At 45.5% G+C, this 21,786-nt stretch overlaps 1 protein-coding gene across 3 annotated transcripts in view; it reads right to left on the reverse strand.

Annotated features, from left to right (window-relative positions):
* The window catches only part of THOC5 (THO complex 5), a 435,920-nt gene that overhangs the window by 270,694 nt on the left and 143,440 nt on the right, over positions 1-21,786 (reverse strand). For 2 of the 3 annotated variants that reach the window (XM_029619746.1, XM_029619745.1), the window contains exons 8-10: positions 10,014-10,146; positions 8,848-8,883; positions 8,119-8,196 (exon numbers count right to left, since the gene is read on the reverse strand). In XM_029619746.1, the coding sequence (XP_029475606.1) occupies positions 8,119-8,196; positions 8,848-8,883; positions 10,014-10,146 (247 nt within the window). The remainder of the gene's footprint in view (positions 1-8,118; positions 8,197-8,847; positions 8,884-10,013; positions 10,147-21,786) is intronic. The other variant, XM_029619747.1, reaches the window with a different exon arrangement.

A 21,786-nucleotide genomic window follows, 5' to 3' on the forward strand; every position in this document is an offset into this window, starting at 1 on the left:
ACACCAAGGAACTGTTCCAGAAGTGCTTCCAGATGGTTTCAGATACGGATTTAACCCTTAAAGAATTCTGGAAGGAACATTACAGCATCCTTTCATGTGTGGGGTTAGAGAAATCCTGGACCAATATCTCTCAAAGGACATTGAGATCTGCCTGGAAGAAAGTGTGGCCTAAAATTATGGAAGAGCGAGACTTCGAAGGAGAGGAGCCTGAGCCTGCAACTGACCCTGTGGTTAATGACATTGTCACTATAGCCAAGTCCATAGGCTTGCAGGTTGACAGTGCTGATGTTGAGAAACTGGTGAAGGAACACTCAGAGGAATTGTCTACAGAAGAACTTCAGCAACTTCTGGCTGAGCAACAGCGAATGGCAGCCGAGGAGATTTCTGAAGAGGAGGAGGAGGATCAACAATTAGTGCAGCAAATTTCCTCTTCTGGAATTAAGGAAATCCTGAAAAAATAGACAGAGCTACAAACATTTGTAGGGAAGACCCACCCAGACAGAGCAAAAGCCAATCATTGCATTCACTTGCTTAATGATGTCATGTCATACTACAAACAGTGTTGAAGTAAAGACAGAAACAGACCTTAGACCCGTTTCTAGTTGCGAAAAGGTTGAGACCAAGTGAGCCAGAATCAGGTTCTAGTGGGCTACAGACTCCCCCCAAGGAGAGGAAGGACACCAGAGACACATATTCCAGATGTTCTTATAGAATGGGACTCTCCTTCCGAGCAATAACAACCTTCCATTTTGTCCTCCCCTTCTCCCTTCCTGCAAACCAAAGATGTCAACTTTTAAATAAATAAATAATAAACTTGAATTGTTGTTTCTGGTAGGCTAAGCACATTTTATAACTTTTTGGTGAGTACACTAGGGAAGTATTGGTGTTTGTTAATTACAGAGTGCGGGGCTCATCTTCAGGTAGGTTTCTTCTATGAATTTAGTCGTGTAGAATTTGGAAACACGCTCAGCGAGTGTGAGGGAGCTCCAAACTGCTTTGGAGACTGAAATTACTGAATTGCTGCACTTCCTGCTGACGTCAGATCCGTCTCCAACTGCTAGCATAAGCACACTATATCCCACTTGTTTTGAGTCCATCTGCTACATGCTAGGAAATGGATGATTTTAATGATAGGTTACAAATTTTTACTAATAGGTCTGAAATTTCATTTTTTAGTTCCTTCAGAACTCTGGTGTGTATACCATCCGGTCCAGGTGATTTACTACTCTTCAGTTTGTCAATCAGGCCTACCACATCTTCTAGGTTCACCGTGATTTGATTCAGTCCATCTGAATCATTACCCATGAAAACCTTCTACATTACGGGTACCTCCCCAACATCCTCTTCAGTAAACACCGAAGCAAAGAAATCATTTAATCTTTCTCCGATGGCCTTATCTTCTCAAAGTGCCCCTTTAACCCCTTGATCATCTAACGGTCCAACTGACTCCCTTACAGGCTTTCTGCTTCGGATACATTTAAAAACGTTTTTACTGTGAGTTTTTGCCTCTACGGCCAACTTCTTTTCAAATTCTCTCTTAGCCTGTCTTATCAATGTCTTACATTTAACTTGCCAACGTTTATGCTTTATCCTATTTTCTTCGGTTGGATCCTTCTTCCAATTTTTGAATGGAGATCTTTTGGCTAAAATAGCTTCTTTCACCTCCCCTTTTAACTATGTCGGTAAACGTTTTGCCTTCTTTCCACCTTTCTTAATGTGTGGAATACATCTAGACTATGATTCTAGAATGGTATTTTGTTTAACAATGACCACGCCTCTTGGACATTTTTTACTTTTGTAGCTGCTCTTTTCAGTTTTTTTTCTAACAATTTTTCTCATTTTATCAAAGTTTCCCTTTTGAAAGTTTAGCACGAGAGCCTTGGATTTGCACACTGCTCCTCTTCCAGTCATTAAATCAAATTTGATCATATTATGATCACTATTGCAAAGTGGCCCCACCACAGTTACCTCTCTCACCAAGTCCTGTGCTCCACTGAGAATTAGATCTAAAATTGCTCCCTCTCTCGTCGGTTCCTGAACCAATTGCCCCATGACAACTAAATATATCAATCCAAACAAAGACAACAGGAGACCCTGGTTCACACCAGAGCTAAAAAAACATAAACACGAGTTGAGATGCAAGGAACAAAATTGGCGAAAAAACCCATCTTCAACCACCCTCCTCATCTACAAATCATGCCTTAACTCATATAGAAACGACATCAACAAAACCAAGAGAGTATTCTTCTCCAAAAAAATCCACCACCTCATTTTTGATTCAAGAGCTCTTTTCTCCTATGTTTCAACCCTCACAAAACCCCCGGCGCCTACCATTCCAGACGATCAGGCTCTCAACAAAGCGAACGAACTGGCAGACTTCTTTGACAATAAAATCACCTCACTCCTAGCCCCCCTCAAGGAACCATCTACACACCCAAACCACGTAATCAACCTCAGCTCCCAATCATCGCGATCAACCACTCAACAACCATCACACTCAACAGATCAACAATCATCGCACCCAACCGTCCAACAACCCAACACTTCAACAGTGCTCGACACTTTTGAGCCCACATCCACATTAGAAATAGAGAATATCCTCAAGAAGATAAAACCATCCTCTCATCCATCAGACCATATTCCATCCAACATACTGAGTCTGATCACCAACACCATAGCCAAACCTGTAGCAGACATCATTAACTGCTCTCTCACCCAAGGACATGTCCCGAACCAACTCAAGTTAGCCATGCTCAAACCGCTCCTCAAAAAACCCAACCTGCCCACCTCAGACCCAGCTAACTTCAGACCCATAGCAAACCTCCCTATGATAGCCAAAGTTATGGAGAAAGTTGTTAAACAACTTACAGAATTTCTTGACGAAAACAATATCCTCACCTCAAACCAATTTGGCTTTCGTAAGACTATGAATACCGAATCGTTAACAACATCATTATCAGACACTATTATCTTCAACCTAGAAAAGGGCCAACCTTGCCTCCTCGCTCTCCTGGATCTCTCATCAGCGTTTGATACCATAAACCACCCGTGCCTCCTGCAACGCCTAATGGACATTGGCATCACAGGAGCAGCTTTCAACTGGTTTAAATCGTTTTTGGAGAACATATCATACAAGGTCAAGATAAATAACAAAGAGTCTCACACCATCGAATCCAAGAGGGGAGTACCACAAGGATCATCACTCTCTCCGACTCTCTTCAACATTTATCTCCTCCAGCTCTGTCAACTACTCACCAACCTTAAGCTAAGACATTACCTATATGCGGATGATATTCAAATCCTCATCCCCATAGAAGACTCCCTACACAAAGCCATGTCATACTGGAATAAATGTCTGTCAGCTATCAACAACCTACTCACCAGCCTCAACTTGGTCTTAAACACAAACAAAACAGAAATCCTCATAGCACCGGAAAACTATGCCCCTCCCACACCTTCTAACACTAGCCAACACCCGGTTACCTCCATGCACTCCACCCCGCAACAAGTAAAAGACCTGGGAGTCATCATGGACAGCGGACTCAGTCTCAACAAATTCGTTAACACAACAAAAGAATGTTTCTTTAAACTTCAAACATTAAAGAAACTTAAACCACTCCTCCTATACAGAGACTTCCGCATGGTATTACAAGCCATCATACCCCCAAAACTGGACTACTGTAACTCTCTCCTCCTAGGCCTACCAGCATGCACCACCAAACCACTTCAGATGGTCCTGAATGCCTCGGCAAGAATTCTCTCAAATGCCAAAAAAAGAGATCATATCACCCCAATTCTCCACCACCTCCACTGGCTTCCAATTAAATACAGGATCCAATTCAAGTCTCTGATGATGATACATAAGGCCTTATACAACAACATCGCTCCGCTCAACTTAACGTTTCAAATTCAACTACACACATTCGTGAAACCGACTAGAAGCACGTATCAGAACAGACTAATCACCCAACCAGCGAAATCCTCTCTGAGGAAACGTGCACTATCTACAGCGGGCCCTTCACATTGGAACTCGCTCCCTCCAGACCTTCGCCAGGAACCATGCCACGCTACATTTAAAAAGAAACTTAAGACTTGGTTGTTCAAACAAGCATTCCCTTAGAGCTAAGAACAGGAAGAAAGTCACTTTCATTTTATTCGCTCTTTTCCCCAGCCCTAGCATATAACTCCCTGAAGAGACAAACAAATACTGAACTGTACTTAATAATCATGTTCTGGCGCCTTTATATAATCAGATATACATATATTCATGTTGATATAATATTTTTCACGATGATATAATCAGATTACTTATATCCATCCTTTATACAATCAGATATACATATATTCATATTGACAAACATATAACCATGTTATTTATTTATTAACTTGCTTGTTTATTAACAGTTTAGTATTATATACTATTTTGCTTACTTCAATTAATTTGTTCAATGTAAAAATTTGTTTACTTCGTTTAATTTCTGTTCAATGTAAACCGCTAAATGAAGCGATAGTTACGGTTCCTTGTAAACCGGGGTGATATGTATATTATACAGGAACCTCCGGTATATTAATTTTTTAAATAAAAAATAAAAAAATAAAGCTGTCATTTATTCCATCCACGAACGTTATCTCTCTAGCGTGTCCCGATGATACATTTACCGAGTCAATATTGGGGTAATTGAAGTCTCCCATTATTACTGCACTACCAATTTGGTTAGCTTCCCTAATTTCTCTTCGCAAGCAGGCACATGTCACCACGGTGCAGCAGGAGGCGATTTGCAGGGTCATTGCTGCGACATCAAATGATTAAGGATGGATTCCTGACGTCTGTCCTGAGCATCCTTGAGTGCAGTTCCTCCTTCGACTGGGATGGTAGTGTGCTTTGAGATAGCGCAGACCATGGCGTCCACTTTTGGGAACCCTAGGAGTTCTTTGGCCGTTGATTCTAGGGGGTATAAGGCTTCTAGGGCCCGTCCTCCTTTGAAGCTGGCCTCCGGGGCATTCCATTCCAGGTCAATCAGTTGTTGTACGGCCTGCAGCATTGGAAAATAGCATGAGGCCTGACGAAGACAGAACAGAACTGGGTTAGTCTTTGGCTCCGCTGTGGAACTTGCGCCAGGAATGGCCAGCGTCTTCAGGCTCAGAGACACAAGACCTGGCAGCTCGACTTTGGAGAAGAACCGCATCATGGTTCTGTATGGTTCCATCCCTGGGGGGGGGGGGGGGGGGATTACCCCTTCCTCCAGCGAGTCAGGCTCTTCCCCCCCGAGGTGTCTGTGTCCCCCAGGGGGAGGTTTTTGCCCGGCTGGGACACGTCTCGGGGGTCTGAGAGGGGCTTGGAAGATCTTGCACTTCTGGTGGAGACTGTGGCTGTCTCGCAGGCAGCACAGATTGTGCCTGGACAAAGGTTTGTAGCCCTTTGAAGAATTCCACCCAGGAAAAGGTCCCTGGGACCATATTAAATCCAGTGGAGTACCCCGAGGAGCCCATCTGAGGAGGATCCAAGCCGGAGATAAAGAGGTCCGGGGTACTATCATTGGTAGAGCCGGATACCTCTACTGGTTGAGGGGGGCCTTGCTTCAGTTCCCCCCCGAGTTTCTTTGCACTGCAGGCATAGGGCAGAGGCCACTTCGAGTTGCATAGCTCTCAGGTGGCAGGCTGGGCAGAGAGCTTGTCCCTTGGTTTTCTTGGCCGGCGGTGCCATGACTTGTGCGCGTGGAGCGGCTCAAAACCTGTCTGTGCGTGTAGGTATGCACGCCAGGAGACAGTTGTGCGCTCCGGGTGCACCGACGATGTGCGCGCAGGCCTATCTGTGCGCCCGGCACCATTGTGCACATCGCTGTGCGCACAGCACAGATGCGCGCAAGTCCTTTGTGCGCCTGGTTCGCCGCTGTGCGGACAATACGGCGATCAAGGGGGGGAAATGGCGCCGAAGACCACGCGGGCAAGATGGCGATCCCCCCAGAGGGTCTCCACGTGTGTGAACTCTCGCGCCGGATCGGGGTCTAGCCCATACAGAGCTACTCAATCCGATTAAAGATGCCGGAAGGAAGATCTGTGTGGCTATCAGAGCCTCAGAGACTTTAAGAAAGTTTTCTACCTTACCTTGTCTCGGCGCTTCCTGGTCTCGTGCTGGGTGGTCTCCGGCTGCGGGGGGAGAGGGAAAATACCTTCACCGCCGTGCTCGGTATTGCATCTGCTGCCTCTCAGCCATGCCAGGGGCTACGTCCACGCCGGGAACCAGCTACTGGACCGAGGCTTGCCTCTGAGGAATCTCGGAAATCACCTCAGATATTCTCGACTGGGGGGGGAGGGACCCTTAGGTATCACCGCAGGAGAAGTGGGGCTCGTCTCATAGAGGTAAGATTTTTCTTTCTTTGGTTTGGATTTTCTAACGCTGTGTAAACGTGTGTAGTGTCCCTAACTGCTTAGGGGACGGAGACGAAGAGGTTAAGGCTGTTCAGCTTGGAGAAGAGACGGCTGAGGGGGGGATATGATAGAGGTGTTTAAAATCATGAGAGTTCTTGAACGAGTAGATGTGAATCAGTTATTTATACTTTCGAATAATAGAAGGACTAGGTGGCATTCCTGAAGTTAGCAAGTAGCACATTTAAGACTAATCGGAGAAAATTCTTTTTCACTCAACGCACAATAAAGCTCTGGAATTTGTTGCCAGAGGATGTGGTTAGTGCAGTTAGTGTAGTTGGGTTCAAAAAAGATTTGGATAAGTTCTTGGAGGAGAAGTCCATTAACAGCTATTAATCAAGTTTAATTAGGGAATAGCCACTGCTATTAACTGCATCAGTAGCTTGGGATCTTCTTAGTGTTTGGGTAATTGCCAGGTTCTTGTGGCCTGGTTTGGCCTCTGTTGGAAACAGGATGCTGGGCTTGAAGGACTCTTTGTCTGACCCAGCAAGGAAATTTCTTATGTTCTTATGAAATACTGAAGAGCTAAGCTTCCTGCATGGGTATATACCTTCACCGCAGACAGATTGAAATCTGACTGTCTCCCAACTGCCATCAGGAGCACACTATACCCATTGGTCCTTAGTCCATCTGGTACACGCTAGGAAACATTTATTATATTCTATTTTTAGAATTATTTTATATTTCTCGAGGAATGTATAAATAGAAATGTGGAGACAAAAACTGAACTAGAAACAGCAAGAAGCCAAACTCTGTATGCAGTGCAACAACACAAAAACTTTAGCTTTATGGTCACTTTTTTCTGTATTTGGTGAGGCTGTTCGTGTTCTGCGTGTGTGATCCAGCTAAGGGTGTTCTGCAAGCTTCTAGTTTCTTGGTAGGGATCTATAGCAGCTTGGCTTGTTCTGTTTTCCTAATAGGAAGTGTTTTGGTGTTTAGGGCCGGGAGTAAGTTTTTCAGTGCTGCCTTTTCATAGGTCGGGTTATTACTGTTTGAGATCCATAATGCAGGTGTTACTTTGTGCGCATTAGTTTGTGTACATCATTGCAGATCCTGGAAGTCTGTTAGGTGCTATATTTCTGTTTTGCACAGAATGCAGAGTGGCTTTTTTGGGTTTCCATATTTGTAATTTGTGGTGTCTGTTCTTGGTGAAGGTCAATTCTATGTGTGTGACAGAGGTGAAGTATTTTACTAGTATGTAGGCATTTGTATCAATATTATTTGTCATGTTATCTCAATAGAACATGTATTGGTGGTAAATTACTGTTTTTTCATAAGGAGGGCTATTGCACCTGGTAGGAGAGAATCTTTATGTTGCTGTTACTGAGATGACACCAGAAATATCTTTTTTGTATGGTAAATTAAACGGGGAATGTCATAGTTCTGTAGCCATTGTTGGGAGGGTCAGGGGGGGATCCTGAAGATACAGAGTATATGTTTACATTTAGCCCGTGATGGTCATGTGTTCAGTGTGTCACGCACGTGAACCATCTTGTCAGGTGTGTCCCGACAGAAAAAAGGCTGAGAACAACTGGTTTAGAGCACAGTTATTACATGTTTTTCTTTTTATAATTTAGACAGTCAGCTTTGACTAGAATTAAGGCCAAGAAATACACAAAGGTAACCAAGAGAAAGATACAAATGCAGGAAGTGGCAGAGAAAAGCTAAAACATCAAGCAGCAACTTGTTTACCTTGAGAATCTTCTGGGGGTTTGAAGAGAGCCTTGGCTTCTTCCACGCTCCCTTCAATAGCAACAGTCAGTTTCTTATCTGCAGAGAGGCATAAGGCTTGAAATTACCGTATAGGAAAATAAAGACATAAATCTAGAGCTGGAAAGAATGTGGCTCAGGACCCAGGTAACTCCCTAAAAAAGGGGACTGCTGGAGAAAGGCAATGTTACCAACAGGGAGGAGGGAACGTATGTAGGACATAGAAAACTCTCTTAACCAAATACTTCAAAAAGAGGATGAATGCATATCTCAGAACTCATAATTAACACCCTCTCTTCCAAACTCTCCTCTACAATCTCCCCCCTTCCCTGCCAAAACTGTATTTGGATCCCAAATTCAGAGTCTGTTTCAGGGTTCCTGGTATGACCACTGTCAGCACACAGTCTCCAACAGCATATTATGATGCAGCTGACAGAGAAAGCTCTCTCACTTCTTAGTCTGAGAACATTATTCACTCTCTCGCCTTAACACATTGTTTTCACTACATACAGTGACAATTCCTCCTCAGACAGATCTCAAGCACTAAGACAAGCTGTACAATTCTAAGGATTTATAGCTTTAAAGACACAGCAGGACCAGCAAAAACAGTGAAGAGGGCACAAAAATGGTGCACTGATACCAAGAAATCTCAGCTCCACACACCTCCCACTCCCTCTGTGCTTTTACACACAAGAAAAGACATATACTCACCCTGCCTATAGGGCTGGGAGGAGTGTTTCATCTGGGCTGATGTAAGGAAAAATGAAGATTGAGAGGGAAGTAAAGACATGAGAAAGATGGCAGAAATAGGGGAACACAGAAAGGACAAAGATAAGGCAAAATGATAAAGCGGAAAGTTGGAAAGGAGAATAGAAAGTAAAGAGAAGTGGGAAAGGAGAGACATGGAAAAAGACAGACGAAAACAGCAGTAACAATCAGAGAGACTATGTTTAAACATGACATATAACCCTGGCCAGACATGCCTTCTGACATCGCACTCGTTTAAAGGGGTTATGAGGCATGCTGAACATGACTGACTTTACAAGAAGATCTGAAGCTAGATTTGAAAGGCAGCACACAAAAAATAATGCATCTTGGAATACTGCTGAACTATGTAAACAGATTTGACGCTTTCTGGATTGTGCAAACACGCAGTGACCGCACTAACAGAACAACATCTATAATGCAGCTAAAAACCACGTTCCAGTTCTGGACACTTCAGGTTGCAAACTGTGTTAAGATATTCTAATGATATCGCACAGACTGATCCAACAGAGCTTTCAGAACAATGGGAGTGATTCCTGGAGGGACAGACTTCTAGGGCAATGAGACTTCATTACAATATTCCCATCTCTGAATGACACAGAGTACAAAACCTCACATCATACACACTGCAGATACAGGAAACAAGATAAGAATGTTTTAATTAGGCTGCTTCAGAGAAAAGGACTGTGATAGCAGCTTTTTGTAACTTATTCATTATCTTTCACTTTCATCCAGGCTGCAGTCTCACACTCAAAAGGTAGAACAGAGAAAAGGCTTTACTCTCTTCCATTTTCACCTCAACTGTCTGGGGCATTCAGAGTTTCTGCAGAGTCCTGGATTTAGGAAGCACTTGAGCAGAGCAAGTTTCATACCATCAAACCACCACTAATGCCCTCATTGACTCTGCAGTGAGAAAGAGCTTGGATTCCAGACTAAGCCTGGCTGTGCCAAGATAACCAGTCAGATGGCAGAATCTGGCCAGGTGGTATATCATAGCTGGGATTTCCAATGCATTATGAATATCAATAACTCCTACCCTCTTGCCCCACCCTCATCCTTTTTTTCCTCCCATCCCTCCATTTCCCTGTTTCCTCCCTTGTGCCAATACTCACCACAAGCCTGATTGTAGGAACTGGCCTGGACAAAGAGCACATAGAGAGGAGGTGGCAGGTGTTGAGCAATCTCATACTGCTTATGCGCCTGGTCAAAAGGCATGGCTAGGTATTCCTGTACGGACAGCGAAGCCTGGTAGAGGTACAGGAGAAGGCAAATATTACATAAAACAAAACATAAGTATGGGAGGCTGTGACCCTTTTTTCCCTTTTTAACATGTGCGGTACCAGGTATTTAGCCTGGGCCACCTTAAATCCTACAAAGAGAGAAAGCTCTGTGGGCAGAACCCTGCTGGGATGGGGATAAGAGTATAAGCCCAGCTGGAATCAGGAGACACCAGCTTCTGTAACATATTCTGACCTAAGTTGAAGTTGCATTGTCAGTACACTGCAAAGGTAGGTAGTCTACTGGCATGTTGATTTTCTGTTTATGTTAATAAAAATTAAGATTGCATTAGAAAAAGTTGGTCAGTGTGGTTTTCTGTTCCAGCCCAGAAGATTTGCTTGGTCATCCTCACAGAGGCAAAGAACAAAAACACACATATAAATCTTACAAAAGATTAAGTGTGTCAAACATTTTATGACACACTGGGATAAAGGAAAATTAGTTCTTACCTGATAATTTTCGTTCCTGTAGTACCAAGGATCAGTCCAGACCATGGGTAAAGCCCCCGTTCCAGCAGGTGGAGACAGACCAGAGTTCTGAGGCTGCCCATATAAGGACGGAACCCACCCAGGAACCCTCAGTATAACCATTGTCAAAGCAGAAAGGTATAAGATCAAGCAAGTTAACAGGATAACTATAAATGTAATTTAAACCAATAAATAACAGTACAACTGAATGAACTGTGTAAACTAAACGCTCTTGTATAACTACCCTTGATCATCGTAACGATGCTTCCGGTGGCTATAAGCAAAATCCAGGAAGCCGATGCAGGAATCAAAGAAATCCTATAAGAAGGAAAAAGACAAAAAATACCTGGAAAAAGATTCGAGCGGACAGAAAAGAACGGGCGGGTGTCTGGACTGATTCTTGGTACTACAGGAACGAAAATTATCAGGTAAGAACTAATTTTCCTTTCCCTGTACGTACCAGGATCAGTCCAGACCGTGGGATGTCCCAAAGCTTCCCTACATAGGGTGGGACCTAGATAGTCCCGCTCGAAGAACCTGCCGACCAAAGGAACCAAAGACTGGAGCCTGAACATCGAGGCAGTTGTGACGAGCAAAAGTATGAAGGGATTTCTATGTAGCTGCCCTACAAATTTCCTGCGGCGACACAGATTGAGACTCCGCCCAAGAGGTCGCTTGAGAACACAAAGAATGAGCTTTTAGGCCTTCAGGAACTGCTCAGCCCTTGCAAATGTAAGCAGAGGAAATCGCATCCTTCAACCAGCGAGCGATCGTAGCTTTAGAAGCTTGCTTCCCCCTGTTGGGTCCACTCCACAGGACAAAAAGATGATCAGACACACGAAAATCATTGGTGACCTCAAGATAACGCAATAAGACTCGCTTAAGTTCTAGATGACGAAGATCACCACCACCAGAGGCTGCGATATCCTCTGGAGAAAACGCGGGAAGTTCAACGGACTGGTTAATATGAAAAGACGAAATAACCTTAGGTAAGAAAGAAGGTACAGTCTTGAGAGAGACGCCAGAGTCTGAAAAATGCAAGAAAAGGTCTCTACAAGATAAAGCTTGAAGCTCGGACACTCTCCTGGCTTAACAGATAGCAACCAGGAAAACAGTCTTGAGAGTGGCACGACGAAGAGGTTCGAACGGAGCCGTACAAAGAGCTTGAAGAACCAAATTTAAACTCCACAAAGGACAAATAGACCGGATAGATTCCAGGAGATCCAAAATGGCGTCCAGCTAGGTGGTAGCGTGAGGAAGCACTCCCAGAGTTGAAACTATTTCTTAAGAAAAATGCCTCACACAAAAAGAAAAGGGAGACTTCGAGGGGAGGCTCCGATAACCCCGATTTCAGCCCTACCTCAATCTGTGATAGAGGGCTTCTTCTCGCCGGTCAGTCGTTCTCCGGGTGAGGTGTCCGCGATAGCCGCTGGACTGGAGCAGGTTTCAGAGGCTTGGGCCTTGAATACCACTCTAAGATCCCGGAGCTCCCGTGGCTCCCCAGCCTCCGACCTACATACAATCCCTCCTTCCGGGTCAGAATGCCCAGTCCGAAGTGTGTGCGGCACCTGGCCCCCACGGAGTGGAAAAGAGGGATACAAATGGGGAGATAGGTCCGGAAGCAGCGATAGCAGCGAATCCTCGGCAATTGCGGCCGAGTGAGGCTGGAGGAAAAGATCCTAAAGCTGCACCGCAAACATCAACGCCGGAGAGGCTGGAAGAAATGGCGGCGGCCTTGGAAGATAGGCATGAACGCCGCCGAGAAGCTCCGGTAAGCATTATTCTACCTACTTTCTCGGATCAAGTGCAAAATATCACCCTGGAGAATGTCTGGACAGTGTTATTAGAACTAAAAACCCAAATAGTGAATATGTCATCTATGATTTCATCTACGCAGTCGCAAATACAAAGATTGGACCCTGTTGTTAATCAACATATAGAAAAAATTGAAAATGTACAAGAACAAATGGATCAAACAAATGGACATCCAGATCGTGATACCCATTAAAGAATCCTACACAAAAACATTGGTTCACTGGGAAAACTGCCTCTTCGAAATTAAACATCTCCTGGCTAACCTAAACCTAGTTTTAAACTCCTCTAAAACAGAACTGCTTCTCATCTCCCCAGATAACAATGCCATCTCTAATCCTCCAACTATCCCAACTACTACACAGGTGAGAGATCTAGGAGTATTAATTGATAACCGGATGAACCTTAAAGCTTCCATCAACAGAACCACCAAGGACTGTTTCCACAAACTCCAAGTTCTGAAAAGAATTAGACCACTCTTCCACACTCAGGACTTCAGAACCATTCTACAAGCCATCATTTTTTCTAAGATCGATTACTGTAACTCTATCCTTCTGGGCCTACCTTCCTCCTATACTAGACCCCTCCAGATGTTACAAAACGCTGCAGCAAGATTACTGACAAACTCCAGGAGGAGGGACCATATATCTCCAATCCTAAAAGATCTCCACTGGTTGCCTGTTCACTTTAGAATCCTCTACAAATCTCTTTCCATAATATACAAAACCATCCATCAACTCACCCCACTCGACTTACAAGTCCCATTCCAAATTTATAACTCCTCCAGACCAACAAGAGACACACTCAGAGGATCTCTTCAAGTGCCCCCAGCCAAAACTACCAACACATTACCTTGAGAGATCGGGCCTTTTCAACAGCCGGCCCCCTTCTATGGAACTCCATCCCACCGGACCTTAGACAGGAGCCCAGCCTCCCAACCTTCAGGAAGAGACTCAAGACCTGGCTGTTTAAAAAAGCTTTCCCGGACACAGATTAATTCTATTCAGCCAGATTCTACCACTTCCACATGTAAAAATGTTATTACTAATGTAAATACCTATACCTAATGTTATTCTCTCCCTTTTCTTCTCTCCTCCCAGTTCTATTACCTTGTTATTTGTAACTGCTTCCTTCTACACAAATAGGTTATTGAATTGTTCACTGTACACCCCTGTTATATGTAAACCGGCATGATGTGTTTGCAACATGAATGCCGGTATATAAAAATTTTAAATAAATAAATAAAATAAATAAAGGAAGTCCAGTCTGGATTAATAAAATCTGATAAGAATAACACAAGGAAAATTGAAAAAAATGGAGAACCAGGCCAGGTATAAAAACCTGAGAATATTGAACTTTCCTTGTGTAAAGTTGATTTCGCCTCTGGAACAACTTAAAAGATATTTACAGGAAAATCTGCAATTACCTATGGAAGGTATACCACCTATTGAAAAGATTTTTTATGTAAACACTGGGAAGAAGGCAGGAAAACAACAGGATATGGAGATACAATCGCAAGATTTTGGAAATCTAACAGGCTTCCTGGAACAGTCAATGGAAGAACAAATTGAGTTTCGGGGAACTCTTTGTATTAGATTTGTTTTTTCCTCAGATAGAGACACTATTTTGAGGTTATTCTTGAGAAATAGGGATAAAACCTATTTAGGTGAGAAAGTTTGGATCTATCCGGACTTATCCAGGGATACGCAAATTCGTAGAAAACAATTTCTTCGTATGGCCCAGGAAGTTAAAAACCTGGGTGCATATATGGTTGTTCGCTATCCTAGTAAATGTGTATTAAAAATTAACTCTCAAAGATATGTGTACTTTGATCCGCAAGATTTACGTAGTTTTCTTGATTCCCGAATTGCCTTAAATAATGCTACCTGAACTTCCCACGGGTTATAGAGGTATATACTGACCTACCTCCCTTTTTTTTTTCTTTATTATTTATAATTTCTTGCTTGCCTAGAATTAAGAATTATGGATCTCCCCATTACCTTATAAATGGATGTATAATCATAGAAATGTTTTATTTCTACAAGAAATATGATTCTTAAATAAGGATGTTAATTTCCGAATGATTATACGAATTATTATATTGATATGTATATTTTCTTTTCTTGTATTATTGTGTTGTTAATGCAGTGTGAAAATCAATAAAAATTATAAATTAAAAAAAAAGAATAGACCGGATAGGCGGCTTTAGATGCTTAGCGCCTCTGAGAAAACTAACATCCGGATGAGAGGCTACTGGCTGACCTTCAATGGAACCCAGGAGGGAAAAAAGCGCAGAGACCTGAACACGCAGGCAGCTGACCGAAAGACCCTTGGAGAAACCTTGCAGAAGAAAAAAAAAAAAAAAAAAGTGTATCACCGCAACAGAAGGGGAACGAGCGGATGCGCCCAAATCCTCGCAGACGTTTTCAAAAACCTTCCAGACCCGGACATAGGTAAGCGAAGTTGACTGCTTACGAGCCCTAAGGAGGATAGCAATGACTTCTTCCTTATATCCTCTGCGTCTCAAACGTCTCCGTTCAAAAGCCATGCCGCTAGACAAAAGCGATCCACCTGGTTGAAAAATATGGGACCCTGATGCAGGAGATGGGGCAGATAACTGAGACGAAGAGGGCCGTCCGCAGTGAGATTCACTAGGTCCGCGATCCACGGCCGTCAGGGCAGTTCGGGTGCCACGAGAATGACTGGTCCGCAATGGAGCTCTATTCTCCGAAGAACCTTCCCCACTAACGGCCACGGTGGGAACACGTAAAGAAGAACATCGGAGGGCCAGGGAAGAACCAGCGCATCCACTCCCTCTGAGCAATGCTCCCTCCACCGGCTGAAGAACCAGGGAGCCTTGGCATTGGCTAGCGTCGCCATGAGGTCTAGGTGAGGGGGACCCCACCTGCGCACGATTAGATCCATCGCTACGTCTGACAACTCCCACTCGCCGGGATCGAAATGTTGTCGACTGAGGAAGTCGGCTTGGACATTCTCCTTGCCTGCTATGTGGGAAGCCGCCAGGCGATCCAAGTGCCTCTCTGCCCAGAGAAAAAGCTTGCTGGCCTCTAGCACCATTAGACGACTTCGAGTCCCCCCTTGTCAATTTACGTAAGCCACCGTGGTGGAATTGTCTAATAGCACTCGGACCGCTTTGTGGCGAATCAGAGGAAGAAAAAACTTGAGAGCCAGGCGAACTGCTCGGGCTTCTAGACAACTAATGTGCCACAGAGACTGGGACAGGGACCAGAAACCTTGAGTCACATGGGATTGGCAGACAGCCCCCCATCCGGAGAGGCTGGCATCCGTCGTTACTATGACCCAGGAGGGAGTCAAAAAGAGGCATCCCCTTGAGAAGGTGAGCCGGGGAGAACCACCATTGTATATTGGCGATGGTAGAGTCGGAGAGAGGGAGAATCTCCTGATACTGTTCTGACTTCAGCTTCCAATGGGACAACAATGCTCTCTGTAAAGGACGCATATGAGCAAACGCCCAGGGGACGAGATCGATTGTGGAAGCCATGGTCCCTAGAACCTGCAGGTAATCCCACGCCGTGGGAAGCGGAAGAGTGCCGAAAGTGTTCAACTGATCGATCAAGTTGAGTGTTCGCGAGCCCGAAAGAAAAACTTTCCAGACCCGAGTGTTGAAAAGAGCGCCCAGGAATTCTAGCTCTTGTGAGGGCCGAAGAGTGCTTTTGGAGTAGTTGACTATCCAGCTGAGAGATGTGAGAAGGGCTAAAACTCTGTCTACCGCGAGCGTACAGAGAGCGGCGGACTTAGCCCTTATCAACCAATCGTCCAGGTAAGGATGGACTAAGATCCCTTCCCGACGGAGAGCTGCCACAACGACTACCATGGTCTTGGTGAAAGTGCGGGGGGCGGTGGTAAGACCGAATGGGAGAGCCCGAAACTGGAAGTGCTGGCCTAGGATCTGAAAACGAAGAAACTTTTGATGTTCCTGACGAATGGGAATGTGAAAATAAGCCTCCATGAGATCTAGGGAAGCAAGGAACTCGCCGGGACAGACCGCCGCAATTACTGCCCGTAGAGTTTCCATCTTGAAACGGGGAACCTTGAGGGCCTGATTGACCCTTTTGTGATCCAGAATGAGGCGAAAGGAATAGTCCTTTTTTGGAACAATGAAGTAAAATGAATACTGGCTGGCGCCTTGTTTTTGCACCGGAACCGGAAGGATCGCTCCCAAATCCTGAAGTCTCAAAAGGGTGTGACAGACCGCAGGCCATTTGGAAAGGCCACAAGGGGACACGATATATAGATCCGGCAGGTCCCTGGCAAACTCTAATGCGTATCCGTGTTCTATCACATCGAGGACCCAGAGATCGGAAGTGAATTTGGCCCACTCCTCGAGAAACAGAGAAAGACGCCCACCTAAATTTCGTGCAGAGGAATGGACCGGCTGAATTTCATTGGGGAGCTGATTTAGTGGTAGTGAGTTGCTGATGGCCATCTCGGAAACCTAGACGGCCACGAAAGGAATGGAACCAAGACTGGGACCTGGACACGCCTCCCCTGGGAAAGGAGCCGCGGGCTCTGCTAGCGTAACGGCGGTTCCCCCTGAAGCGAGAGCGAGTCGGGAAAAAAAAAAAAAAAAAAAAAGCTTATGGACTTTGTTTTCACCCAAGGACTTAATAAGCTGTTCCAGGTCCTCACCAAAAAGCAACTTGCCCTTAAAAGGAAGAGTGCCCAACTGAGCCTTGGAAGAAGCATCAGCGGACCAATTGTGTAACCAGAGAAGACGCCTGGCCGAAAAAGCAGAAACCATAGCCTTAGCTTGGACCCGAAGCAAGTCATAAAGGTCATCGGCACCATAGGCTATAGCACCCTCTAAACGCTCAGCCTTCGCAGACGGGAGGTCCTGGGTGCTGAGTAACTGTTGCATCCACCTAAGGCTTGCCCGCTGCATGAGACTGCTGCAAATAGTCGCCCGGACTCCAAGCGCTAAGACATCAAAAATGCGTTTCAAATAAAATTCAAGCTTACGGTCTTGTACATCTCGCAATGCAGTAGTGCCCACCACGGGAATGGTAGTACGTTTTGTAACAGCAGTGACAGAAGAATCTACTTTAGGGATTTTTAACATGTCCAGGCAGTCCTCAGGGAGCGGGTATAGCTTATCCATAGCCCTACCAACTCAGAGGCCCGCCTCTGGGAACTCCCATTCCCTGAGAAGCAGGCGGTGCATAGGGTGAAATGGGAAAGTATGCAGTAACGCCCTGAGTCCCGCCAGGACCGGGTCCGCATTTGGTGACATTGCAGCTGCCACAGAGTCATCTGGTGGGGCATCAATTCCCAACTCTTGGAGAATGAAGGGAATAAGGGGCTCCAATTCTTCCCACTGAAATAAGCGCAGGACACGAGGGACGTCGCCCTCCAGTGGGGAGGCTTGGGTCGTATTATCAATATCCCCTAAATCAAGCGGGTCAGAGGGAGGCGGGGGGGGGGGGGAACACCCGGAACCACCCGAACCCTAACTGGACCCTGTGGGTCCGGAACCATATCAGGAGACCACACAGGGGGGAAGGAAACCACTGAGGGGGGGGGGGGGTCTACCTCCCTTTGTAAACTTGCTAAGACTCATGTAATAAAAGCACAAAATCAGATGAGAAACGGGTCCGTGCTGATTTTTTTTTGTGGAAGGGGGAGAGGGGGCAGGAGAGGTGAGGGGGGGTCCGAGCCACCCCCCCCCCCCCCCCGAGATCGAACCGGGCTCAAATCAGGGGGAAAATCGGATCCCTAGCCCCCAGAGAAGCAGGAAGTGTTTCATCTGAAAACACCCAAAATGGCCATTGCTGACGCGCGTTCCCGGGACGGAAACGGCTTTGAAATTCATCGGGGAGCCCTTCCCCGAGGTCTAAAAGGTGGCGGTTCAATAGAGGAGCCCTCACCCCCTGAAATGCACCTTGAACATACCCCTTCGCGGGAGACCGGCTCTCCACAGCCTCAACAGCAAGATGGCCGCAGCATACAGCAGGGAAGCAGCCGCTAAGGTAATTAAAAACAGCTGAGCAGGGAGCCCCTGAGGAGCTGGGCGGGAGATTGAACCCCGCTCCCTCCTCACAAAATAAACTGCTGCCTTTTATTTGATTAAATAAAGTATATAAAATATATATTCTGTGAAAGTGAGTTTTCTTTTTTTGTAAATAAATAATTTACAGAAGCAGGGGCATGAAAGTCATCCCTGAAGGCTCAACCGAGGCACGTGCATCTCGGGGCACGGCAGCAGTAAACGTGGGGAGAGGGACTGGCACCACCAGTATCACCCACACTAGGTCACCAGGAAGGGAACCTAGGCTGACAGAAATCAAGGGGCAAAGCCCCCCTAGGAACCCTAAGAGCGAGGGAGACAGAACTGTCTGCCCTGACACAGTTAGTCAGAGAAAACTGACAAAAAGAATTTTTTTTTTTTTTATTATAATAATTAAGAAGTAAACTAAAAATGTACTTGCGTGAGCTTGCCCCAGAGAAAGAAGAAAGACAGACTACGGAGGGCAAGCTAAACAGGGAACCAAAGGGTGAGCTGTTCCACCTGCTGGAGAAAGACAAATACTGAGGGTTCCTGGGTGGGTTCCGTCCTTATATGGGCAGCCTCAGAACTCTGGTCTGTCTCCACCTGCTGGAACGGGGGCTTTACCCATGGTCTGGACTGATCCTGGTACATACAGGGAATAAATTATTTTGGAGTGTGCCTCCAATATGAGTGAAAACTCAGAGCTGAACTAGTTTTAACTTTAGTCACCTCAGAGCTTGATTCTTATAGTATCAAGCTGTCTACCTCAGCTTTTTTCCACCTGCTTTCTTTTTTTATCAACATCTTTTTTTAAGTTTGCACGTATTCTTAGAATAAAAAGCAATGCTTCCCAGTTTGAGAACTTTTCTGCCTCATGTCCCCCATTTGTGTTGTGGTCATATTTTGCATGTATTCATGTGATATACGCAAGGAATTCTTTTAAGAAAGAGGCCAAATATGTAAGTTCTCTTTAATAGTTTTCCTGTATACTTGTGTTAATGTATTCTGCCTTGAGGCGACTGTTCAGTTCCTTGTAAACCGGTGCGATATGTATTCTTTACAGGAACATCGGTATATAAAAATTAAAAATAAATAAATAAGAGGAACTTAAAAAAAAACCAATATTGCCTCAAGAATTACATCAGAATGCTAAGAGATTCTTAAAGATTTTAATCTGCCAATTAAATTAAAATCAAAGTGAATGTTTGTGGTTTAAGACACATCTGTAAACTGAGTGACTGGACTAGAAAATGCAAAGTAGAAAACAGGTGTAGAATGTAGGCATGCCATTCAAGCTGCACTTCCTCAGGAGGCATCAAAACTGGATGCAACTGGAAAATCTCTCATGCTGGGGTCCCCAAGCAGTTCAATGATTAATTGAAATAGGAGCTCGCCAGGCACATTATAGGTAAGGAACATGATTTACATACTACACAGTCCAACATGTTGGTCCCATGCCTGATGACAGTCCTGGCAAAGGACTAAAATGTTTGATTGCATGTTATGTAATTAACTAATATTTATTTATTTTTTTTTTTATTTTACCTATAGTATGCCCAGCTGGCTATTACAATTTGACTAGAAATGTTGGCTCCTTTGATATTTATTATCAGTTAGAGAAACTATCTACTGTATAATGGTGACAGCTGTGAATGAAGGTCACTAAGAATAAACTGGACAACAATAGTGATGTATGCCTGTACTATGAACACAATCAAATATTTGTGGAAAAAATAGATTTTTTAGAAAGCTGGCTCATTTCGAATTTGTCAGTCTTTTTCTTAACCCAGTAGTTTCTATCTCCTCCTGTAGGGGTGAGCCTGGAAAGGACAGCGTCTTCAGGCTCAGACACACGAGATCTGATAACTCGTCTTTGGAGAAGAAACATCATGGTTCAGTATGGTTCCGTTCCTGGAGGAATTTCCCCTTCCTCCAAGGAGTCTGGCTCTTCCTCCGAGGTGTCTGTGTCCCTTAACGGGACGCTTTTGCCCAGAGGAGGCACATCTTGGGGAGGTCGAGAGGGGCCTGGAAAGTTTTGTTCTTCCGGTGGAGACTGTTGCTGTGTCACAGGTGGCATTGATTGCGCCTGGACGAAGGTTTGCAGCCCTTTGAAGAATTCCACCAAGGAAAAGGTCCCTGGGTCTATATTGAATCCAGCGGTGTTCCGAGTAGCCCATCTGAGGAGGGCCCGAGCCGGGGATAGAGAGGTCTGGTGTACTATCATTGGTGGAGCCTGATTCCTCTACTGGCTGAGGGGGGCCTTGCCTCTGTTCCCCCAGAGCCTCTTCTCACTATAGACACAGGGCAGAGGCCACTTCATGTTGCACAGCTCTCAGGTGGCAGGCTGGGCAGAGAGTTTGTCCCTTGGCTTTCTTGGCCGGAGGTGTCATGATTTGTGCACGTGGAGTGGTTCAAAACTCGTCTATGCGCTTATGTGCGCGCGCCGGGAGGCTTATTTGTGCGTGCCAGGTGCACCAACGCTGTGCGTGCCAGGTGCACCAACGCTGTGCGTGCCAGGTGCAGAAGATGTGCGCGCTGCTGTGCGCACAAGTGCGCCGGGCACCGATGCACGCACAAGTAGTTTCTGCGCCCGGCTCACCGCTGTGCGAACAGCTTAGATGTGCTGACAATACAGCGATTGGGTTGGGGGGGGGGGGGGAAATGGCGCTGACGACCATGCGGGCAAGATAGCAACTCCCCCCCCCCCAGAGGGTCTCCACATGGAAGGACCCTCACACCGGATCGGGGCCTAGCCTGGACGGGGCTGCTCAACCCGATGGCCCAGACACCAGATGGTGATCTGTGCGGCTCACCGAGCCTTGAAGACCGGAGACTTAAAGTTTTCTACCTTACCTTGTCTTGGCGTTTCCCGGTCTCAGGCTGTGGGAAGAGAGGGGAATACCTTCACCGCCGCACTCGGTATTGCACCCACTGCCTCTCAGCCACTCAGGGGGCTACGTCCACGCCGGGAACCGGCTATCGGACCGAGGCTTACCTCTGAGGGATCTCAGAAATCACCTCAGGAATTCTCGACTGGGGGAGGAACCCTTAGGTATCACCGCAGGAGAGCGGGGCTCGTCTTGTAGAGGTAAGATTTTCTCTTATTTTGGTTTGGATTTTCTAATGCTGTGCAAGCGTGTGTAGTGTCCCAAACTGCTAAGGAGACTGAGAAATACTGAAGAGCAGAGCTTCCTGCATGGGTATATGTAGGCTGACGTCAGATTGAAATCTGACTCAGTCTCCCAACTGCTATCAGGAGTACACTATACCCATTGGTCCTGAGTCCATCTGCTACACGCT

Source organism: Rhinatrema bivittatum, chromosome 11 (assembly GCF_901001135.1).
Source record: "Rhinatrema bivittatum chromosome 11, aRhiBiv1.1, whole genome shotgun sequence".
NCBI classification, from domain to species: domain Eukaryota; kingdom Metazoa; phylum Chordata; class Amphibia; order Gymnophiona; family Rhinatrematidae; genus Rhinatrema; species Rhinatrema bivittatum.